The sequence below is a fragment of the Gracilinanus agilis genome, chromosome 1, assembly GCF_016433145.1.
Source record: "Gracilinanus agilis isolate LMUSP501 chromosome 1, AgileGrace, whole genome shotgun sequence".
NCBI classification, from domain to species: Eukaryota; Metazoa; Chordata; class Mammalia; order Didelphimorphia; family Didelphidae; genus Gracilinanus; species Gracilinanus agilis.
In genome coordinates this window covers 717,352,375-717,372,846 of record NC_058130.1, presented here as the reverse complement: position 1 = coordinate 717,372,846, position 20,472 = coordinate 717,352,375, and the positions used below count along the sequence as shown (strand labels likewise).

The window sequence follows — 20,472 nt, the reverse complement described above, 5'->3', positions numbered from 1 at the left end:
AAAGAAAGAAAGAAAGAAAGAAAGAAAGAAAGAAAGAAAGAAAGGAAAAAAAAGAAAGAAAAGAGAGAGAGAGAGAGAGAGGGAGGGAGGGAAGGAGGGAGGATACTATGCTAAGGCCTAACTAGCTCCTCCAAAGGGCCTCAGGTCATCCTGAATTCCTGTGATTCCCAGCACTACCATTTCTACTAACCAATGGCAGAGTCCTAGAGGAAGATGTCCCAGACCCCAGTTTCAGATGCCTAGTCCCAAAGTCCTGCCCATCAACCCTGTCCTGACCTGGATACCAAGTGGATGATGACTACCACTATAAGGGTTCTCTGCCCTTTGATCGCTACCTTTCTGATTCTCCACAAACCCTACAATTTCTCTCTATATTAGGGAGATAGAAGTGGGCTGGCCTGCTATATGGATAAAATAGGTGAACCCCATAAATATAATCTGAGGAGTATTTCTCTTCCTCTTTTTCCCCCAAAAGGTCTCCTTTATACAATGTTTGGTAAAATTTCCATTGCTCAGCACTTTAGCTTCTCTAAAGTCCTGTTGCCTTCAACAGCTTTGTCAAGTGACCATCTGATGATGGTCAGAGTTAGCTGTGTAGTAATGGGGAAAAATAGACCTAGAGTTGGAGGATCTGGGTTTTAATTCCAGATGTAACTGGTTACTTACTAGTATGTGACTATAGAGGAATTCTTTCTCTTCTCTGCTTACCATCTTTTCTTCTTCACTATAAAATGAGGGGGTGCCCATAGAATTTAAGCTCCTTAAGGGGCAGAGCTATCTCATTTTTGTGTGTGTGCCCAGTGTCTATCTAGCAACATTTCTTGCATAAAGGTACTTAATAAATATTTGTTATTTTAAAATATGAGGGGGTTGGACTAGATGCCATTTAAAGTCTTTTCAAGCTCTAAATCTTATGATGTTGTGGTCATCCCGAGTTTTTTAGGGGACTGATAATTCTGAGTTTGTAGCAATGTTTTATTGCTCACTATATTTCAGCCACAAGATCAAATAGAAGTCGGGGAAGACGGCTTTAAGCAATGGGACGGTAAGGACAGTGTCTGCTCTAGGAAGTTTCTTTTTTTTTTTTTTCTGTCTTCTTTGATGTGTAGAAATGTTTCTAGCTCCTGGTACACATTCTACATTTATGTGTGCCCGTGCATCCAAGGGCCTTCACTCATCTTCTCTTTTTCTGTCTTCCCTTTATCTCCCAGTGCTGGAATCTTTGGACATGGAAGCCATGCTGAGCACAGTCCTCGCGTGGCTAAATAACCCCATGAAATTTGCCCGCACACACGGGGTCAACATTCTGCCCAACTCCCAGGAGTCTGGCTCCAGCGACACCCACATCCTCATTCTGGAAGGCTTCTTGCTCTACAGTTACAAGTAAGAGGCAAGAGCCATTCCCAGAATCCATTCTGTTTCCATCTTTCTTGAACAAGGTCTGTCCATTTCCCAAGCCATGACTCAGGGATCTAGAATTTCCTCCAGAGCACTAGCTCAGAGCACTATCCATCAACACCTTTGAAAATAATACCCACAGGCAGCTGGGTAGCTCAGTGGACTGAGAGTCAGGCCTAGAGACAGGAGGTCCTGGGTTCAAATCTGGCCTCAGACACTTCCCAGCTGTGTGACCTTGGGCAAGTCACTTGACCCCCATTGCCCACCCTTACCACTCTTCCACCAAGGAGCCAATACACAGAAGTTAAGGGTTAAAATAATAATAATAATAATAATAATAATAATAATACCCACAAACAGCCATAAACCCCAAAAATCAACACCTGAGAGCCAGTCTTTGAGTGGGTGATTAGCACTATCAAGCCACCACTGACCCCTACTCAAAGCCATTTCAGCTTGGTAGGACCTACTAAACCTTCGCTGGAATAGCCTTTGAGAACCCCCAGTTACCTGCCCACAGGCATACTGGCAAACATTGATTGTTTCCCTTTTTGAAAAAAGTGTACATTGAACACACTCATAGTTTAATCTGCATTACTAACATTTTCTCTATCACTTCTTAAGTCTTGACAATCTATCAAATCAAGTCCTGATTTATAAAATTTGCCCATTTCCAAGGTCTAAATGCTCATCCCAAATATTTAACAATCAGCTCTCAGAGAGCTGGTTCAAGTTGGCTCCAGTACACTCCTGTCTGCAATGAAGAGGACTTGGGTGAAGCTTTCTAAACCCTTTGTGCTTGGAGGTTGTTGGTACAATGGACAGAGTTCTGGATTTGGAATGAGAGGACCCGGGTTCAATTTTACATACTACTTGTATGATCTCTGGGCAAGTTATCAAACCTCTCTGGGCCTCAGTTCCTTGATTGTAAAATGAAGGATTTGGACTTGATGAGCTCCCTTCCAACTGTGACTGTATGGTCTGGTGATGATGATAACGATATAGTATTCTGTATTAGTATTATATAAAGAGAAGAACTTTAGTAAATCTCTGTTCAATGAGGCAACATGGTACAGTGGAAAGAGCCTTGACTATAGGAGGACCTGGGTTCAGATCTCACCTCTGAGACATGTTATTTGTGTGACCTTGGGTAAGTCCCTTAATATCTCTGGGTCCTTAGTTCCTTCATCTGTAGAAAAAAACTTCATATTAAATGGCCTCTCTGGGCCCTTCTAGCCCTAGAGCTTTGGTCTTATGATACCAGAGTCTCCTCTGATGCCTCTTCCTAGCATGGAGGTTGATGGAAGTTGGGCCAGTGGAGGCCCAGCCAATGTGGGGTCTACCAAGCTAGAGAGGTCTCGGGTCCAGCCTGGTGAGGGTCCACTGTCTGATGCCCAGCCTCACTAAGTGAGAGGAGACTCATCAGTCCAGGGAACTACCTGTTAAGACAGGGATGAGAGTGTATCCTTAAAGGGCACATCCACACTGAGGATGCCATGAAGTCCTATCCCAAAAAATTTCAACTATTGAGCAGTACCCTTATATCTCTACAATATCTGCTTTTTTAAAAAAACTGGGGTAGTTAGGTGGTTCAATAGATAGAAAATCAGGTCTGAAGACAAGAGGTCCTGGGTTCAAATGTGGCCTCAAATACTTCAGAGTTGTGTGACCTTGGGCAAGTCACTTAATCCCAATTGTCTAACCCTTACTATTCTTCTGTCTTGGAGCGAGTTCCAAGACAAAAAGTAGTAAGGGTTTAAAATTAATTTTAAAAATTAAATTTAAGAAGTTAAGAAAAATATAAAAAACTATCCATTTTGTTTATTGAAAATGAAATTCCTCATCTCAATGGCCTTACATAATATGGATCTGAAACACCCAAATCCTTTCTGCAGAGGATGGCCTCAGAGGAATTAGGGCTTAGCCTGTCCCCTTAGGCAAGGCCCATTCTCTCTCTGGGCCTGAGTTTCTTCATCCATGAAACAAGGCATTTGGACCTGATTGAGTCTAAGAGCCCTGCCATCTCTGACATTCTATGGCTTTATTTCCCATTTCTCCAAAACCTAGAGAGGAATTCCTCAAGGGAGTGAAGTGATGCTGTCCATAAAATCCCAGGGTCACCTGGAGTTTGGCTCTCTCCCCATTGGGAATTCCAGCAAATCAAGGAGGAAAGGATTGCTGGTGGCAGTCTGGAGCTTTTTCTGGGAAGGCTTCAAGACTTACTGGTAGATTTCAATTAATTGCCTGGGAACCCCCGTCCTTTGCCTATAGCCTTATCATCACTATTGATGTTCAATACAATGATAAAACACGCCTCAGAACCTTCAAAGACAGCTTGACTATGTTCACTGTATCATTCTTAGCAAAAGAGAGGAGGAAATTGCTAACTTTTTAAGCAACTGTAAAAAAAAATTGAGGTTCCCAATTATTATCCCTTAGTCAACCTGAAATTTCAATTACCCAGAATGCCTGGTTCCCCAAACACTCTAATCCAAGTTTTTCAAAGCTACACATTGAGTTTGCATTTGAACTTGTTAAAGGATTTTGGACCCTCTGTCAACAAAAGTTCACAATCCACCAAATATGGTGGGCCTAAACCCATTGTAAAGATAGAAAATTGAGACCCAAATAAGTTAGCCAATTGACCAAAAATCATCCAAGAAGTCTGTGGCCAAACCCAGTTGCTCCCTCCAGTGCCTGAATGAATCCCAACAGGGTGTCTCCTCTCCTCCATAAGGAAGATCCAGCCTACATCTTCCCATCCTATATCACTGTCCTCCCACAAATCCTCCATAGAGAAATATACTCAGTTTGCTAGAGACCTTCCAATGGTGGATGCTTTTTAACATTTTGTAAGATAAAATCCAGTAGCTAAAAAGATATTTAATTGCCTTAGCTTCAAAATTAAAACTTTAGATTTCCTTACTGGCTCATTGATTTAAATAAAAATGCTCCAGTGGCTCAGTGGACTTCGAGTCAGGCCTAGAGTCAGGAGGTCCTGGGTTCAAATCTGACCTCAGATACTTCCTAGCTGTGTGACTCTGGGCAAGTCACTTAAATCCCATTGCCTAGTTCTTACTACTCTTCTGCCTTGGAATCAATATGCAATATTGATTCTAAGATGGAAGATAAGGGGTTTTTTTAATTAAAAAATAAATTAAAATGCTCCCCTTTGGTAGGTGGCATAGCTCATCAATTTTCCCCTAAAAGGAGGATGGAAATCTAGCCTCTAACAATATGGCTCATGTACTAAGCCATGTCACTAGGATGGACAGATTTGAAATATTCACACTCCCTCACCCAGATCCCATCATGGTCACTGGCACATAGTAAGGGTTGAAGGTGCAAAAAAAATCAAACTCTCCCATGGGAAGCTCCAGGCAATGTCTTTAGCCTTATTAACACCAAGCCCTGGGCACTGAAAATACTCCTCTAAATACCCCAAATCTTACATGGGCAACAGCATTTCCACCCTGTCCAACCTAACCAAGTATTCAAAGACAACGTGGTATAGTGAACAGTCTGGGTTCAAAGCCTGCCTCTGACAATTTGCTGGCTGTGTGAGCCTACACAAGTCATTTAACCTTCCAAAGCCTCCTTCTCTCCATCTGTAAAACAGAGATAATCCCTCCTGCACCGATTTCACAGTCATTGCCAGGATTAATTGCAGTAAGTATATAAAGCACTTTCTAAACTTAAAGGGATTTTATAACTGCCAGTAAGTAACTACTGTCAGCCCAGATCCCAAGCCCCTAGAATGTCTGAGGGCCCGAGAAAGGAGAAATTTCTTTGCAGTGATGGGCAATCATCATTAGGAATGCTAACCACCAATCTCTTTATCTCCCCTGCTGCCCAGGCCCTTGCTGGACTTGTACAATCGCCGTTACTTTTTGACTGTCCCATATGAGGAATGCAAGAGGAGAAGAAGGTAAACTGAGGCCCTAAGCATCAGCCCACTGAGCAAGCCTTGCCTGATGCTTTCCATAGTCACCTGTGGGACTTGGGTACCTGGGGACAGAAGGAGTGAGAGTATTGCAACCAATTCATAGCTATCTCCAAGCGCTGAAAGGCTGTAGGGGAAAGAGAGATTAGATTTGTTGTGCGTCCCAAAAGGCAGAACTAGAAGTGATGGAGAGGAGTTACAGAGAAGCATATCTAGGCTTGATATAAAGGAAAACTGTCTCAGAAATAGAATTATTCAAAAGTAAAATGTACTTTTTTACTCATATATATGCATATAGATAGATATTTACCAATTCCATGTAATAACAAATTTCCACACCAGTTTTCCTAAGGTATATATGATTGAACTTATCTCCCTCCCTTCCCCTTTCCCTCCCAGCACTGGCAGACAATTCAATCTGGGTTATACATGTGTTATTGTACAAAACATATTTCCATATTGGTCATTTCTGTGAGTGAATAATCTTATAAAACCAAAACCCCAAAACATAAACCCAAATAAACAGCTGAAAAATCATATGCTTCTTTCTGCATAAAATGCACTTTCTGAAAAAGTAGTAAATTCTCCATCTCTTAAAGTCTTCAAGTGGTGGTTGGATGAGCACCTGTCAAGGATGTTATAGAAAAGAGATTCTGGCTCAAGTACAAGTTAGACTAGATGCCTCCCAAGAGCCCTTCCAGCTCTAAGATTCTATGATCCTTTTCAAGCCAATCTGATATAACTAATATGTATGAAGGCGTGAAAGTCCTGTGTACAAGGCTCTATGAGCCATTAACCAATACCTGTTGGGCACAGAGCAATCAGCGTGCTCACAGTCTAATAGATGAGATGAAACAACCAACTTATGTAACCAACTTTCCATGGCAGAGGAGGAGGGGAGCCAAAGGGGCACAGAGAGCAGTTGTTCAGGGCAGAGAAAATGTGGCAGCAGCCTCCTTGTCTGCCTCAAGACATGAGACGCACATTTCCCCCACCTCCATGCTCTCTGTAGTCAGGATCCCAAGCAGTGACTATAGAGAAACTGGTTGCAGAAAGTACAACTTAGGACTTGTTGGTTAATAACAAGTTTCTCTGTCCCCAGGCCAAAATGCTATGTCTAAACACAGAACAATTCTTGAACCTCAACCCAGGATTGATCTGTGTGGCCTGGAGACTAAGGGAGGAAAGCATTGAGCTAGGGCAAATTCCTACCCACCTGATACTAGGGCAGTGATGGGCAAACTAACGCCAGAAGGCCAGATGCAGCCCCCTGAAATGTTCTATCCAGCCACAGGACATTATTCCTAATCTGATGAATACAGTGAGTAGGATACAATACAATGAAACTTCAAAAGAGTTGCCTTAGAAACAGACTGACAGATGAACATTTCCTTTCCTTTGGCCCCCTCTTTAAAAAGTTTGCCCATCACTGCTTTAAGGAATATGTGGAAAAGGAGCAAGGATGAGGGAGATAGAGAAGAAAGGTCTATGGCCCACAGTGACAGTTGTGCTGTGGAATAGATTAGAGCATTTTGGCCTTGGAATCACAGGATCTCAGCATGGAAGGGACCTCAGAATTCATAAGGTCTGGTTTAAAGATAAAAAGAACCTTATAGGATTTCTATTCAAACTCCCTCATTTTACCAATAAGGAAAGTAAGGCCCAGAGAAATTAGATGGATTGTCCAAAGTCATAATATATAATATAGTAAGTAAGAATTCAGGTCCCCTAACTCCAAATCCAGTATGCTTTCCAATTCAACCCATATCTTCTCTCTATAACAACCCTTCCGAGTCATTCAGTCTCAAGAGCCTTTAGTTCAAAAAATAGCTCTCTTCCACTTACTAGGTGTGTCATATCCCTTAACCTCTGCGGGATTCCCTTTTATCACCTTGATAATACTCATATACCTTACTATCACTCTTTGTTGTCAAAAAAATATTTTGTGCACCAAGCCTCCTGAGGTCCAAACCAAGGCCCATTCTGACACACACACATACCCCTATGGCCCCATTCAGTCTTCCATCACCCCATTCAGGAGGGATCTGGGTGCCACAACTTCACTCTCCATCTCACTCTTCTCTGCAGTAGTCGCAGCTACAAGGTCCCTGACCCTCCAGGTCTCTTCGATGGCCACGTGTGGCCCATGTACCAGAAATACAGGCAGGAGATGGATGCCAACAGTGTGGATGTAGGTGAGTTGCATCCCTGAACTTCAGGGACACTCTGTTTTGTCAGAGGTTTTAGAACTAGAAGTTAGAGTTCATTTAGCCCAATCTCTTGAAATGAGAAAACTAAGACCTAGATCGGAAATGAGATTTGCCCAAGGTCACACAGGTACCAAGTAGCAAAACTGGTCTAGGCTTCTTGACTTGAAGGGTCAAATTATCTTTGGACTCAGATAAAGCCAAGGGGACTTTGGAGAATATAAATAATGTATATCTTTACCACTCCCGGTTTGGACAAAGTCCAGCTCCTGACCATGATCTCTCTAAAACATGAGAGTTAAAAGACATTAGGTCCTTCCACCTCCAGCCAACCTGTCCCCACCATCCAAAAGCAGAGGCTCCACCACCCTCACTGGATAAAGCTAATGCATCACCATTTTCTATCAGAAACATATTCCTTGGGACAGCTGGGTAGCTCAGTGGATTGAGAATTAGGCCTAGAGAAAAGAAGTCCTAGGTCCGAATCCGGCCTCAGACACTTCCCAGCTGTGTGACCTTGGGCAAGTCACTTGACCCCCCATTGACCACCCTTACCACTCTTCCACCTAGGAGCCAATACACAGAAGTTAAGGGTTTTAAAATAAAATAAATAAATAAATAAATAACTTAAAAACATAAAATATGTTTAAAAAAAGAAACACATTCCTTTCTATATCACATCAAAGCCTACCTATTCTAAGAAATAGCTGCCCTCATGTTCTCTCAACCTCATGCCTCAAGAATGATGTCTCCAAATCCAGCAACCTGCCCAAAGGCTTAGAGCTGGAAGAGACCTTAGAAGCCATTGAACCCAAACCCCTTATTTTATACATGAAGGACTGAGAAGTTAAAAGACTTGTCTAAAGTCCACAGGGCTAGTAAGTATCTGAGGTGGAATGTGAACCAAGGACTCCTCGACTCAAAAGTCCAGAAGCCTATCCACTAAATCTTGCTTCCTTAACATACCTAGTAACTCTGGAGAGCCTTTCACTGGAAAGGGTTAAGTTTAAAATCATAAGATTTAGAGGCAGCTAAAAAAGGTGGCACAGTGAATAGAGGACCAGACCTAGAGTTGGGAGGGCCTGGGTTCAAATCTGGCCTCAGACCCTTCCTAGATGTGTGATCCTGGGCATATCACTTAACTCCATTTACCTATCCCTTGCTATTCTGTCTTAGAATTGTTAGTAAGACCAAAAGTAAGATTTTTTAAAAAATCACAAGAAGCGTCGCTAGCCATGATTCCAGGGCACCAGTGATAAAGAATGCTGCCCTTCAATCAACAGAGAAGGGTTGGACTCAGGGTACAGAATGAGACACACACATTTTTGGCCATAACTAATATGAGAATTTGCTCTGTTTAACTGTGCATAAATGTTCCAATGGTTTTAGTTTTCTTTCTTTCCCCCTACTCCCCAGTTGGAGAGGGAGAAGGAAGAAGGAATAAAAAATACTTAATTGGAAAAGTAATTGATGTTTAAAAATAAGATTTAAAGCTGGAAGAAACCTTAAAAATCATTTAATCTGGCATTCACATTTTATATTGGGGCTTTATGAGATTCAGAGAGATGAAGCGATTTTTCCCCAAGGTCACATAGTTAATAATTGGCAGGATCTGAATTCAAAGCCAGACCTTCTTTCCAGATCCAGTATTCTTTCTATGATACCATTCCCCTGAGGTCCCATGGTTCTAATCCATTTCTTTCTGATTCTAGTGCATCTGGACGGGCTGAAATCCAGAGATGAGCTTTACCGTCAAGTCCTGGAAGACATCCAGAATACTCTCTTAAATTGTTCCTAGCTTCTGGGAAGAGTGTGAGAAAGGGAGCGGCTCCGACCTGCCCCTCACCGCCTTGGCGGGTCTTCATCATGCCAAGGGAACATACATCGGACCAAGTCCATAGGACTGTCCAGGCCCTGGAGAGAGGGGCTCTCTCGGCCCCCGGGGAGTCAGACCTGACCCGAGACCATCCGGGAATCTCCCTCTGGAGCAGGATGGACAAAGCAAGCAATAACTTCTTTCCTTGGTTCAGTTGAAGAAAGTTGCCTGCTGGGGATCTCAGAGATGTTTGAAGATATATTTTGTGACGGCCACAATCCACTTAGGCAATAAATATACACATACCTGTTTTTTCTATCTTTTGGTGCCAGCTGGTTCAGTTTCATATGAAAGACGTTAACAAGGGTCTCCTGGGCAGTGCAAGGAGGCCATGTACACCCGGCAGCTCTGAATTCACAGTCACAGGATCCTAGAATGTCTAAGGGCATCCAGTTTAATGCCTACCTAAAGCACAAATGTCCCCTCTCCCCACAGAATGCAGATAGCCACCCACTCTCAGAGCTGGAAGGGCCCTCACAACCTAGGATCTACCTGCCTTGACAGTGGAGGCCATTGAGAGATGGCTCTGATTGTTAGGAAACTCTTCCTTGTGTGGTGCTAAAATCTGCCTTTCTAGAGGATTATTTTGAAGCTGGAAGTGGCCTTGTGGTTCTCCCCAGAGCAATCCCCATAATGGCCCTGGTTCTTCCCTTTAAGAGCAATCAGAAAAATCAGTTCCCTCATCCCTCTACAGGCTCTCAGGTTTTTCGAAGCAGTTAACTCGATATCATTTCAATAACCATTAAAATACCAACCACAATATACATTGCTGTTGCTAGGATCCGCTCCTCAGGAATGGCCTCAGCTCCAAGGGAAGCATCCTTTGGACAGGGAAGATGGGTGATCCACACTAAGATATCTTGTTGCTGGGAGTACAATTGTTTCCTCCCACAATATCCAGGGAAGAAACTAAATGCTCAAACTGGCATGGTACAGAAGGTCAACCAAGGGGCAGATAGGTGGCTCAGTGGATTGAGAACCAGGTCTAGAGACCTAGGAGATCCTGGATTCAAATCCAGCCTCAGACATTTACTAGCTGTGTGACCCTGAACCATTCACCAAATCTCAATTTCCTTATCTGTAAAACCAGATAATAATAGCCCCTAGCTTAATTAGCCCTGTTTTACATACAGGGAAACTAGGGTTTCAAAAAGTTAAGTGATGAACAGGAAAGTATTTTTCAAAATAAAAATAAATTGATTGTATTAATTTTTTTTAAAAAGGCGAAATGACTTTCCTGAAGTCACACAACGAGCAAGGGACGGTGTCTGAACTTGAACCCAGGTCCCCCGACTACTCTGAATCCAGTGCTCTTTTCACTGGGCTGTCCTGTCCCAATAATTCCAGAAATCCTAGTGAGAATAAAAATGCAGCCTTCCCAAGACAGGAGAAGGGGAAAATCCAAGTGGCCTCTTCTTAGTAACATTCGTTAGGCTATTTTTCCTCATTGTCTAATAGCAGACTCACTCTCGTGTCCATTCAGACTGCTCAGCAGTAGAGACAGTGGAAATTACCCTTATGAATCAGATGAATTTTTGAGAGCCTGGAAGCTACTCTGTAGGTGACTGGAATCTAAAAGCCCACGGGCGCCCTCCATAGTACTAGTTTGACCAGATTTTGCCTAGAGTGGAATGAAAGATGAAGAAAGGAAACCAGGTCCTGAAATCCCGGTTCCAAAGTCAGGCTGTTTATGGGAAAAGACAGAAGGACGTAATCCATAGGGTGCCCCTGTAGAGTAGGTTCTGGTACTCAAATAGCACCAAGAACTTGCCTAGGATAATTACTTGTGTTCATAGCCAACCTGCTGATGGGGTAAAGAAACAAGAAGAGATATCTAGATCATGGTCAGATGAGTCAAGAGAGCTATGTCAAAGGGGTCTTGTGAGTGACAGCAGAAAAAGCAGTGGAATTCGAACCAGAAGCCAGTCCATCAATAAACAGGTATTAAGTACCTACTATGTGCTAAGCACTGGGGATACAAAAAGAGGCAAAAAGCTGTCCCTGCTCCAATCTGTCGCCAAGAACTATCCATTTCACTTTTGCACCATCTCTGGAATACATCCCCTTTTCTCCTCTGGCACTGCCACATCCTGGTGCACGTCCTCCTCACCTCATCCCTGGCCTGTCGCGATAGCCAGCTGCTGGGTCTGTCTGCCTCCAGTCTCTTCCCATTCTGATCTATCCTCCACTCAGCTGCTAAAATGATTTTCCAAAAAGTGCCCCTCTGTCCATGTCACCAGTCCCTCTCCCCTCAATAAACTAAAGAGGCTTCCTATCACCCCCTGGGATCAAACACAAAATGATCTTCTGGTGCTCAAAGTCCTTCATAACATAACTCCACTCTCCACCCCCTTCTGCTCGAAGGAAACTGAGGAATCAAGGGATTGGAGAGACATGGTATGGACAAAGAATAGGGTTTGGTAAGGGAAGGATGGACCAATGAGGTGGCACAGTGGATAGAATGCCAGGCCTGGAGTCAGAAAAATGTTCAAATCCAGTCTCCAACTAGCACTAGCTGTGTGACCCTGCACAGTTGGGTCATTTAAGTCTGTTTGCCTCAGTTTCTTCATCTGTAACATGAGCTAGAAAAGGAAAAGGCAAACTGCTCCAGGATCTTTGCCAAGAAAACTCAAAATGGACCCAAAAGAGTTGGACACCAGTGAACACCAAAAATCAAAGGAAGGCAGAGGGAGAGATGGAAAGTCATCAACGATGGTCAGATAGGGGTTATTAGGAATTCTTGAAGCTGGAGATGGTGAATTTGAGGGTGATGCAATTATCCAGGTATGCATCGAACTCTCATTACACTAGCAAACATCCACCTGTTTGCCCATCAGGAGCTAACTGTGCCCTGTGCCCAGACTGTCCTCACCCTGAAGGTAGAGGACTCCACCTCCATCGAGACCACAGAATCACAAAATTTCAGAGTTGGAAAGTACCTCAATGGCCACCTTGACCACTGCATGCACATAAAAGAATTCCCACTACAGCCTATCTAAGCAATCATCCAGCATTTATCTTAAGACTCCATTGGAGGGAAAAGTCTCAGTCTCCTGAGGCAACCCATTCCACTTTGGGGTAATTCTAATTAAGTAGTTTTTTCTCATACCAAAACTAAATCTGTTGGGTTGTTTGTTTGGTTTTTTTTGCAACTCCCCCCCCCCTCCTCCCCAGCTGCTTATAAATTCTACCTTCTGGGGCCAACAGAACAGATCTAACCTCTTCCACAAGAGATCTTTCAAATATGTCAAGATCTTGAAGATTATAAGCTATATGAGGGCAAAGCCTCACTCCCACACCACAGCTTTCTCTTTTATAGGTTAAACACCTCCAGGAATATTAGTTCCTTCAAGCAATCTTCATATAACATGATCTTAAGGGCTTTCACCTTCCTAATTACAATCCTCTCCATAATTTCTATCCTATCAATTTTCTTCCAAATAGATGACACCCAGAACTGACACAATACTCCGAATGTGTTCCGCCTAGGGTTAAGTATAGTGGCGCTCTGACCTCCTTTTTCTGGGAAGCCATGCTTCTCTTAATTAAGCCCAAGATTGCATTCTCTTTTTTTTGCTGCCATCTCACACTGTCATAACCTATTCATTGATGACACACGTACAACAGTGGAATTGCTTGTTGGCTACAGGAGGGGGGTGGGTGGAGAGGAGAGAAAGAGCGTGAATCATGTAACCATGAAAAAATATTCTAAATTAATCAAAGTTTTTCAAGTTTAAAAAAAAACACACCTGTTCATTGAACCTGCAATCCACTAAAACTCCATGCAGTTTTCAGACAACTAGCAAAGCATACGTCCCTCGTATTCTCTAGCCCTAAAAGCTACCCATAGATTATTCTGAATTAAAGACAAATTCTCCCCATTTCAGTCCTCCACTCTAGTCTCATCATAGCATGGAGAGGGTCATGGGCTCTCCAAGGCTAACCTGGAGGAACTCAAGTCCAGTAGGGCCTACCAAAGGACTGTCTGTTGTTTGAGGACCGGCCCACATAAGGGTGAAGAGATTCATCACCAGAAGACTGGTCACCTGTGATGCACGTTTGGAGCAGAACAATTCAAATGAATGTGGTTGATTAAAACATAGGCGAGTGGATTTCTCTGTTAAAGGAATTAACCAAGACTCCAGGATTTGACCACGTCACAGGTGTCACACTGACTTCAAGAAGCATGGGCAATCATTTGGATAAATGATTTATCAGCCATCTTAATTTAGCTTCATTATGGAAGGCTGAGGAGATACAAAAATTGGATAAGCCTTGGTTCCCTGACTTTATACAGTTTAGTGGAAGGATAAGACATAAATAGAAAGCTGCTACTTTCTTTGACACTTGAAATGTCCGAGCCAAAGAAATGTCTTGCCGGATAGCCAAACTTCAGGCTAGAGGGAAGTTAATGCATTCTACACCCCTTCCATCTTTCATCACTTCCCATTTGTCAGCAGTGGGTCATGCAGCCTGTCCTCAACCTTTGTCAATTTGGCAGAACACTCTGGAACCTCCTTCAAGAGCTCAGAGTCACCTCTACATCAAAGGGCAATATTAGAGAAGGGCCATAGATAAGGGCCACACATGCCACTATAAAAGAAAATTTTAAATACCTTAAAGTGTCAACAAACAAAAAGGTCTCATGTGAGACTTGTGATCTCATGGCCAAGGAGAGGAATATTGTTACCAATTGGAGGACTGAGGCAGATCACAAAATTTAAAGTTAAAGGAGGGGCAGCTGGGTAGCTCAGTGGATTGAGAGCCAGGCCTAGAGACAAAAGGTCCTAGGTTCAAATCCGGCCTCAGATACTTCCCAGCTGTGTGACCCTGGGCAAGTCACTTGACCCCCATTGCCTACCCTTACCACTCTTCTGCCTTGGAGCCAATACACTCTATTGACTCCAAGACGGAAGGTTAAGGGTTTAAAAAAAAATAGAATACTCACCCTAGAATTTAAAAACCTGGATTTGACCAAGAATTAAAGCCTAGCTCTGTCTCTTACTCCCTTGTGTGACCTTCATTTCCCTGGCTATCATCAGTAAAATGATGGGGTTGAACCTTCACTCTTTCCACCATACAACAGCTGCCTACTCCAAGAAGGAACTCAATGATTGACACTCAAGTTGTCTAAGGTCATGTGTAAAGATAATTAACAAACATGAGTCTGGTAACCAGGTGATGAAATTTCTGGCCCAGCAACAAATTGCAAAAAAAAAAAAAATATATATCTACTAAAGCATGGAGGAGTTGCCTAGTGATGTAGAGGCAATGAATATAATGCTAAATCTGGAGTCAAGACAACTCGGTTCAAATCCTGCCCTTCACATTCCCCAGCTGTCCCTTAACTTTTCTCAGGCTCCACTTCTTCAAATATCAAATCAATCAACAAACATTTATTAAACACCTACTAGGTGCTAAGAATCATACTAGGTGCTAGTGCTACAGAGAAAAAAATGAAATAGTTCCTATTCTCAAAGATATTCTACAGTACAAGGTGGGGGAGATAATTGGGCTTATTAAGAATATTTGGAGGCAGCTAGTTAGCACAGTGGATGGAAAGTCAGGCCCAGAGACAGGAGGTCCTGGGTTCTAGACTGGCCTCAGACACTTCCTAGCTGTGTGACCCTGGACAAGTCACTTAACCCCCATTGCTAGCCCTTACCACTCTTCTGCCTTGGAACCAATACACAGTATTGATTCTAAGATGAAAGGTAAGAGTTGAGAGAGAGAGAGAGACAGACAGACAGACAGACAGACAGACAGACAGACAGAGACAGAGACAGAGACAGAGACAGACAGAGACGGAGAGAGAAGGAAGCTGTACATAACAGAGATTCACAGTTTCATGGGTTTTTTTAATTCTGTTCTCCTATGCATATTGAAATATTTGGAGGTTTGGGGCATTTATTAAATTTTTTTTAATCTTCAAAAAGAAGTCACTATAAAAGAGATTCCCTGGGAATAGAATGTTGTCCAAAAGCTCTCCAACCTCATCTTTGCCTACCAAGTTAAGTCCAAACTTTCTTAACTATCATTTAAGACTCTCCACAATCTGGTGCCATTCTGTATTTCCAGCTATATCTTATATTAATTACTCCCTTCTATGTAGTCTATTCCTCATCACAACCAAACAACCAGTCATTTCTTTGTCTCATTCTGTCCCTTCCCATTTCTCCTATGGTTCTCTCTTCCTAGAATGCCCTCCTCTCATGGTCTTGTCTTTCCAAAAAGCTTTGTAAACTCAAGAGTGCTATAAACATAACTATCCCTCCTTCCCCTAATATTGATTAAGTAGCTACAGTGTGCATTGGCCCTGTCCTTACTGCTGTTAAATGCAGTCATCGGAAGGGGCTATCTTGAACTCACTGGCCTCCTGGTTGGAGCACGTCTCTTGATATCTCTGGAAACTTGCCTCACCTGGAACCAATGGTTCCGACCAGCTGTCAGTGTCACCCCAGCCTTTGGTCATTTTACAAAACAACTCCTCCCTGTTGAAGTGTGTTTAGACTCATCCTTTCCACTCCTTTTAGGCACTCCTGTTCTTTAGTGCTGTATGAAGTCCCAAACTACAATCCCCTCACCTGGATTAGAGACCCTTGTTGTCGCTTCTTTGGTAGTCCTCTTTATTCCAGGTTGACACCGTTAAGTAAGAAGCAAAAATGAATGGAAGTCCCGACCTCAAGAAGCTTACAACCTAGTAGGATAAGAGAAAATGTAGAAATAGAACATTTTCATACAAGTTAGAATATCAGAGAAGTACAGAGTGAAGTTAAATAATTCTCACTTACAAAGCATTTTACTATTTACCCCAAAAGGTCTAAAGAATAATCACTATTAACAGGAGGATGGAAAGGGTGTAAGGAAGAGAAGGAGAACCTCCTGAAAGAGGGGACATTGGACCTGGGCCTTGAAAGATGAATAATGATCAAAGCTACCAATAATCATATGAAAAAATGTTCTAAATTACTAATGATTAAAGAAATGAAAATTAAAACTACTCTGACGTACAACCTCACACCTTTTAGATTTTGGCTAACATGACAGAAAAGGAAAATGACAAATGCTAAAGGGGATGTGGAAAAAGAGGGGCACTAATGTACCATTAGTAGAGCTGTGAACTAATCCAACCATTCTGAAGAACAATTTCAAACTCAGCCCAAAGGGTTATAAAACTGTACACACCCTTTGACCCAGGATCAAATACCTATATACACAAAAGTATTTTGTGGTGGCAAAGAATTGGATATTGAGGGGATGTCTATTAATTGAGAAACAGCTGAACGGTTTGTGGTATATGATTGTGATGGAATACTATTGTTGGGGTGTAATGAATGACAAGAGGGATGGTTTCAGAAAAAACCTGGGAAGATTTATGTCAACTCATGCAAAGTGAAATGAGCAGAACCAGGAAAACATTGTACATTACATAGTAACAGCAATGCTGTCATGATGATCAACCATAAAAGACTTAGCTATTCTGATCAATATAGTGATTAAGACCCATGATGAAAAAAGTTATCCACCTTCAGAGAGAAAACTGATGAATTCTGAGTGCAGATTGAAAGTTTTTTTTTTTGCTTTCTTCATTTTTCTTACTTTTTTGGCAACATAGCTAATATGGAAATGTTTTCCATGAGTTCACATGTATAATTGATATCATATTGCTTGCCTTCTTAATGGGGAAGGGGGAGGGAGAGAATTTGGAACTCAAAAAAAATTTAGATGAATGTTCAAAATAAGAAAAAGATGAGTAATGATGTCAAGAGATAAACACAGGCAGAGGGGAAAGTATCCTAGGATGAGCTTTTAAAGCTTTTAAAGGTACAAAGCAGGGACTTTAAGGGTTATCAGATCCTAGAATGAGTCACTGGCAGATTAAAGAGGATATAAATTTAAAAAACAAATAAATTAATTAATTAAAAAGTAGATAGATAGATAGATAGATAGATAGATAGATAGATAGATAGATAAACAAAGGCATAAAGCGGGGAAAGGGTCATTTGGATAGAGATTAAACTATATGAAAGGAATTCGTGAAAGAACAGACTGGAAAGATTGAAAGGTGGTCTCGAATGATACCAATCCCAAGAGACTCAGATGCACTTTCCCTGGGACTGGTATGGGAAAGGGGAAGAGTTAAATTCCACTTTCTCCTTGTCCCTAGCTCCACTTTTCAATAACATAAATACTGAGAAGTTCCTGCCCCTAACAGCTGTGCCCACCACGCTAGCACCAAAAAAATTTCCCAGGCCAGCTGGGAAAAGGTCATCTGACCCAGTCTGGACTAGTTAGATTGGCCAAGAAGACCCACCTCCCCTCTCCTGACACTGCCGTTTCTAGGGACTGTCCTTTTCCCCAGAGCACGGAGAAATGTAAAGGCGAGCCACCACCAGACCCAAGAATAGAACAAAACAGAGACAGAGAGGCCAGGGGCTAACATAGGGCCAATACACACACACACACACACACACACACACACACACACACACACACACACACACACACACACACACTCTTCTCAAAGGGATAAAATGACCTGATTGCCAGATATTCTGCACATTGTAGATGCTTAATAAATTTTCTTAAATGAATGAAATGTTTACAAACACTTTTATTTCAAGCCCAGGGAAGTCTAGAAAGGCAAAAATTATTTCCATTATAAAGTCAGGGAAAGACAGACCCAGAGAGCTTAAACAACTTTCCTAAAGTCAGATGACTAGTAGGTGGGACAGCCAGGTTGCAAACCCCATTCTCCATCTTCAAGTTCGGCACTCTCTTTGCTCTACCAGACTGTCTGTCCCTTACGTGATCTCCCTCTAGTAACCCTGTGAAGTAAATAGTTCAAATATTATTGTCCCTAATTTACAGATGAACAAGTTGAGGCTTAAGGAGAGCCGTAGCTGACACTTAAAGGTAGGTCTTCTGACTCTGAATCCAGTATCATTTCTACAAAGTCATGCTGCCTGATGATAAGGGGGAGATGTAATTGGAGGAAGAGAATTTCCTAAAATAATCTGAAGACCCCAGTTGATCTCAATCCCTGCTCATTCTCCCTCTCAACCCCTATAAAAGTTTCTTCCCCTCAAAATCTCTCTTTCTCTCTCTGATCATCTTCCCTATGATTCAATTAATGAATCTAAAAGGGCCAGGTCTGGAAAGCTTTAGGTATCCCTTTAATTCATCAGTGAGCTAATTTTCTGTTCTCAGGCAGATTAATCTCACTAGTTCCCTATGCCAATTCATTGTCAACCACTTGGGCATTTCACTCACAGAATGCTGAAGACACATATAAGCACGAATGGAATGAATCAGTGAATGAAATCCTTTTTTTTTTTTCATTTTTTATTGTCATGCAAAAGACGCTTCCAGGTTGGTCATTGTTGTAAGAGCAAAGTCATACAGAGCCAAAACCCCAAAATAAAACCCTAAATACACTGATGTCAAAGACGACTCCAACAGTTCTTTCTCTGGAGAAATCCCTCTTCGTGAGATTTATGCATCGCTATCTGATTCAATATACTTAATGGTTCCCCAGTCTCTTCATCTTTAAGGAAAGTAGAAGACTGTAAAATCTTGAATGAGAAGAAACCTGGTACAGTGTTGTGTTGTATGTGGAGTTCTTGAGAAAACAATTCATATTCTTTGACTTACTACCTATATGAACTTAGGCAAGTTACTTCCCCCTTGGGCGCCTCAGTTTCTCTACCTGTAAAAGGAGGAAGTGGGACCCATATGTTCCAAGGTGCCTCAGAGATAATCTAGTCCAACCTCCACACATCTTTCCTATAATACCTCCAACAAGTAAGTGGTCAGGATGGCTAGATGGCTCAGTGGATGGAAAGTCAGGTCTAGAGATGAGAGGTTCTGGATTCAAATGTGGCCTCAGAGACTTCCTAGCTGTGTGACCATGGGAAAGTCCCTTAAACTCCAATACCTAGCCCTTACTACTCTTCTGCCTTTGAACCAATATACAATATTGATCCTTAGATAGAAGGTAAAAGTTTTAAAAAATAAAAATAAATTTTAAAAAAAGTAAGTCATCCCAAACGGGGAGCTCACTGCTTTCAGAAGTAGTACATGACACTTTAGGTAGGTTCCCTCGTTTAAAAGTTTCTCCTTACAGTAAGCAGAAATCTCTACCCGTTGCTCCTAATTCTTCCTCTCAAGCCCAAATAGAACAAGTCTAATCCCTCTTTCTGCAGGCCAACCCTTTAAATACTTGAAGGCTGTCATCATGTATTCCTTACTGCACACACTTCCCCCCAATTCCATACATCTTCTCTATTGCCACATCAAACATCTCCAGTTCCTACCAAAAGTCCTTATGCTGCCATGATCTCCTGGTCACCTCCTCTGCACATCTGCCTGCCACCACTCACTGACCTGTTCCTCCCTGCCTACAGCAGCATCTTCCACAGTAGACCTGAGACCTGGATCTCCTGACTCACATCTTCCTGGACCAATGTCCCAGGCCCACTCATCTTTGGCACTCCCACCCCAAAGACCCAACTCAGTTGATTGGTGGCAATGTGAAAACTCATCTAATCCATCCACTGTATCTACTGGCTGGCTCCAAACACCAGACCATGCTCCAGCTCCATCATCTGTCCAACCATCCAGCCATCCCACCACTTAGTGCCTGATGCCAGTGTCATAGCACTTCTCTCCCTTCCCGCTCCCCAGATCGAGACTCCCCTCTGTGGCTACCATTCCCTCAGCTTCCGTGCCTTCCCTCTAAGGTTGTTTCCCATTTACACTATGTGAATGAATGAGTGAAAAAGCATTTATTAAGCACCTGCTAACACTGTGGATAGATATTTAGGTAGGTAATTAGATAGATAGATAGATAGATAGATAGATAGATAGATAGATAGATAGATAGATAGATAGATAGATGGAGGTAGATGAATAGATGGATAGATGGACAGACAGACAGATAGATGTTTGATAAATAGAAAGGTAGATTGATAGATAGATAGATCAAATGAGAGAGAGAGAGAGAGAAAGGTGGACAGGCAGAAAGATGTGGGGAATGATGGAGGGAC

At 42.3% G+C, this 20,472-nt stretch overlaps 1 protein-coding gene and 1 long non-coding RNA gene across 2 annotated transcripts in view; one reads left to right on the top strand and one right to left on the bottom strand.

Annotated features, from left to right (window-relative positions):
* NMRK2 (nicotinamide riboside kinase 2) overlaps nt 1-9,666 on the top strand; it is a 15,790-nt gene extending 6,124 nt beyond the window's left edge. The window contains exons 3-7 of the mRNA XM_044671212.1: nt 997-1,045; nt 1,212-1,383; nt 5,255-5,326; nt 7,430-7,536; nt 9,261-9,666. Of these exons, the coding sequence (XP_044527147.1) occupies nt 997-1,045; nt 1,212-1,383; nt 5,255-5,326; nt 7,430-7,536; nt 9,261-9,346 (486 nt within the window). The 3' untranslated portion in view covers nt 9,347-9,666. The remainder of the gene's footprint in view (nt 1-996; nt 1,046-1,211; nt 1,384-5,254; nt 5,327-7,429; nt 7,537-9,260) is intronic.
* The window catches only part of LOC123243049, a 45,970-nt gene that overhangs the window by 20,844 nt on the left and 4,654 nt on the right, over nt 1-20,472 (bottom strand). Inside the window, exon 2 of the long non-coding RNA XR_006505843.1 lies at nt 16,009-16,121. This is a non-coding gene — a long non-coding RNA (uncharacterized LOC123243049). The remainder of the gene's footprint in view (nt 1-16,008; nt 16,122-20,472) is intronic.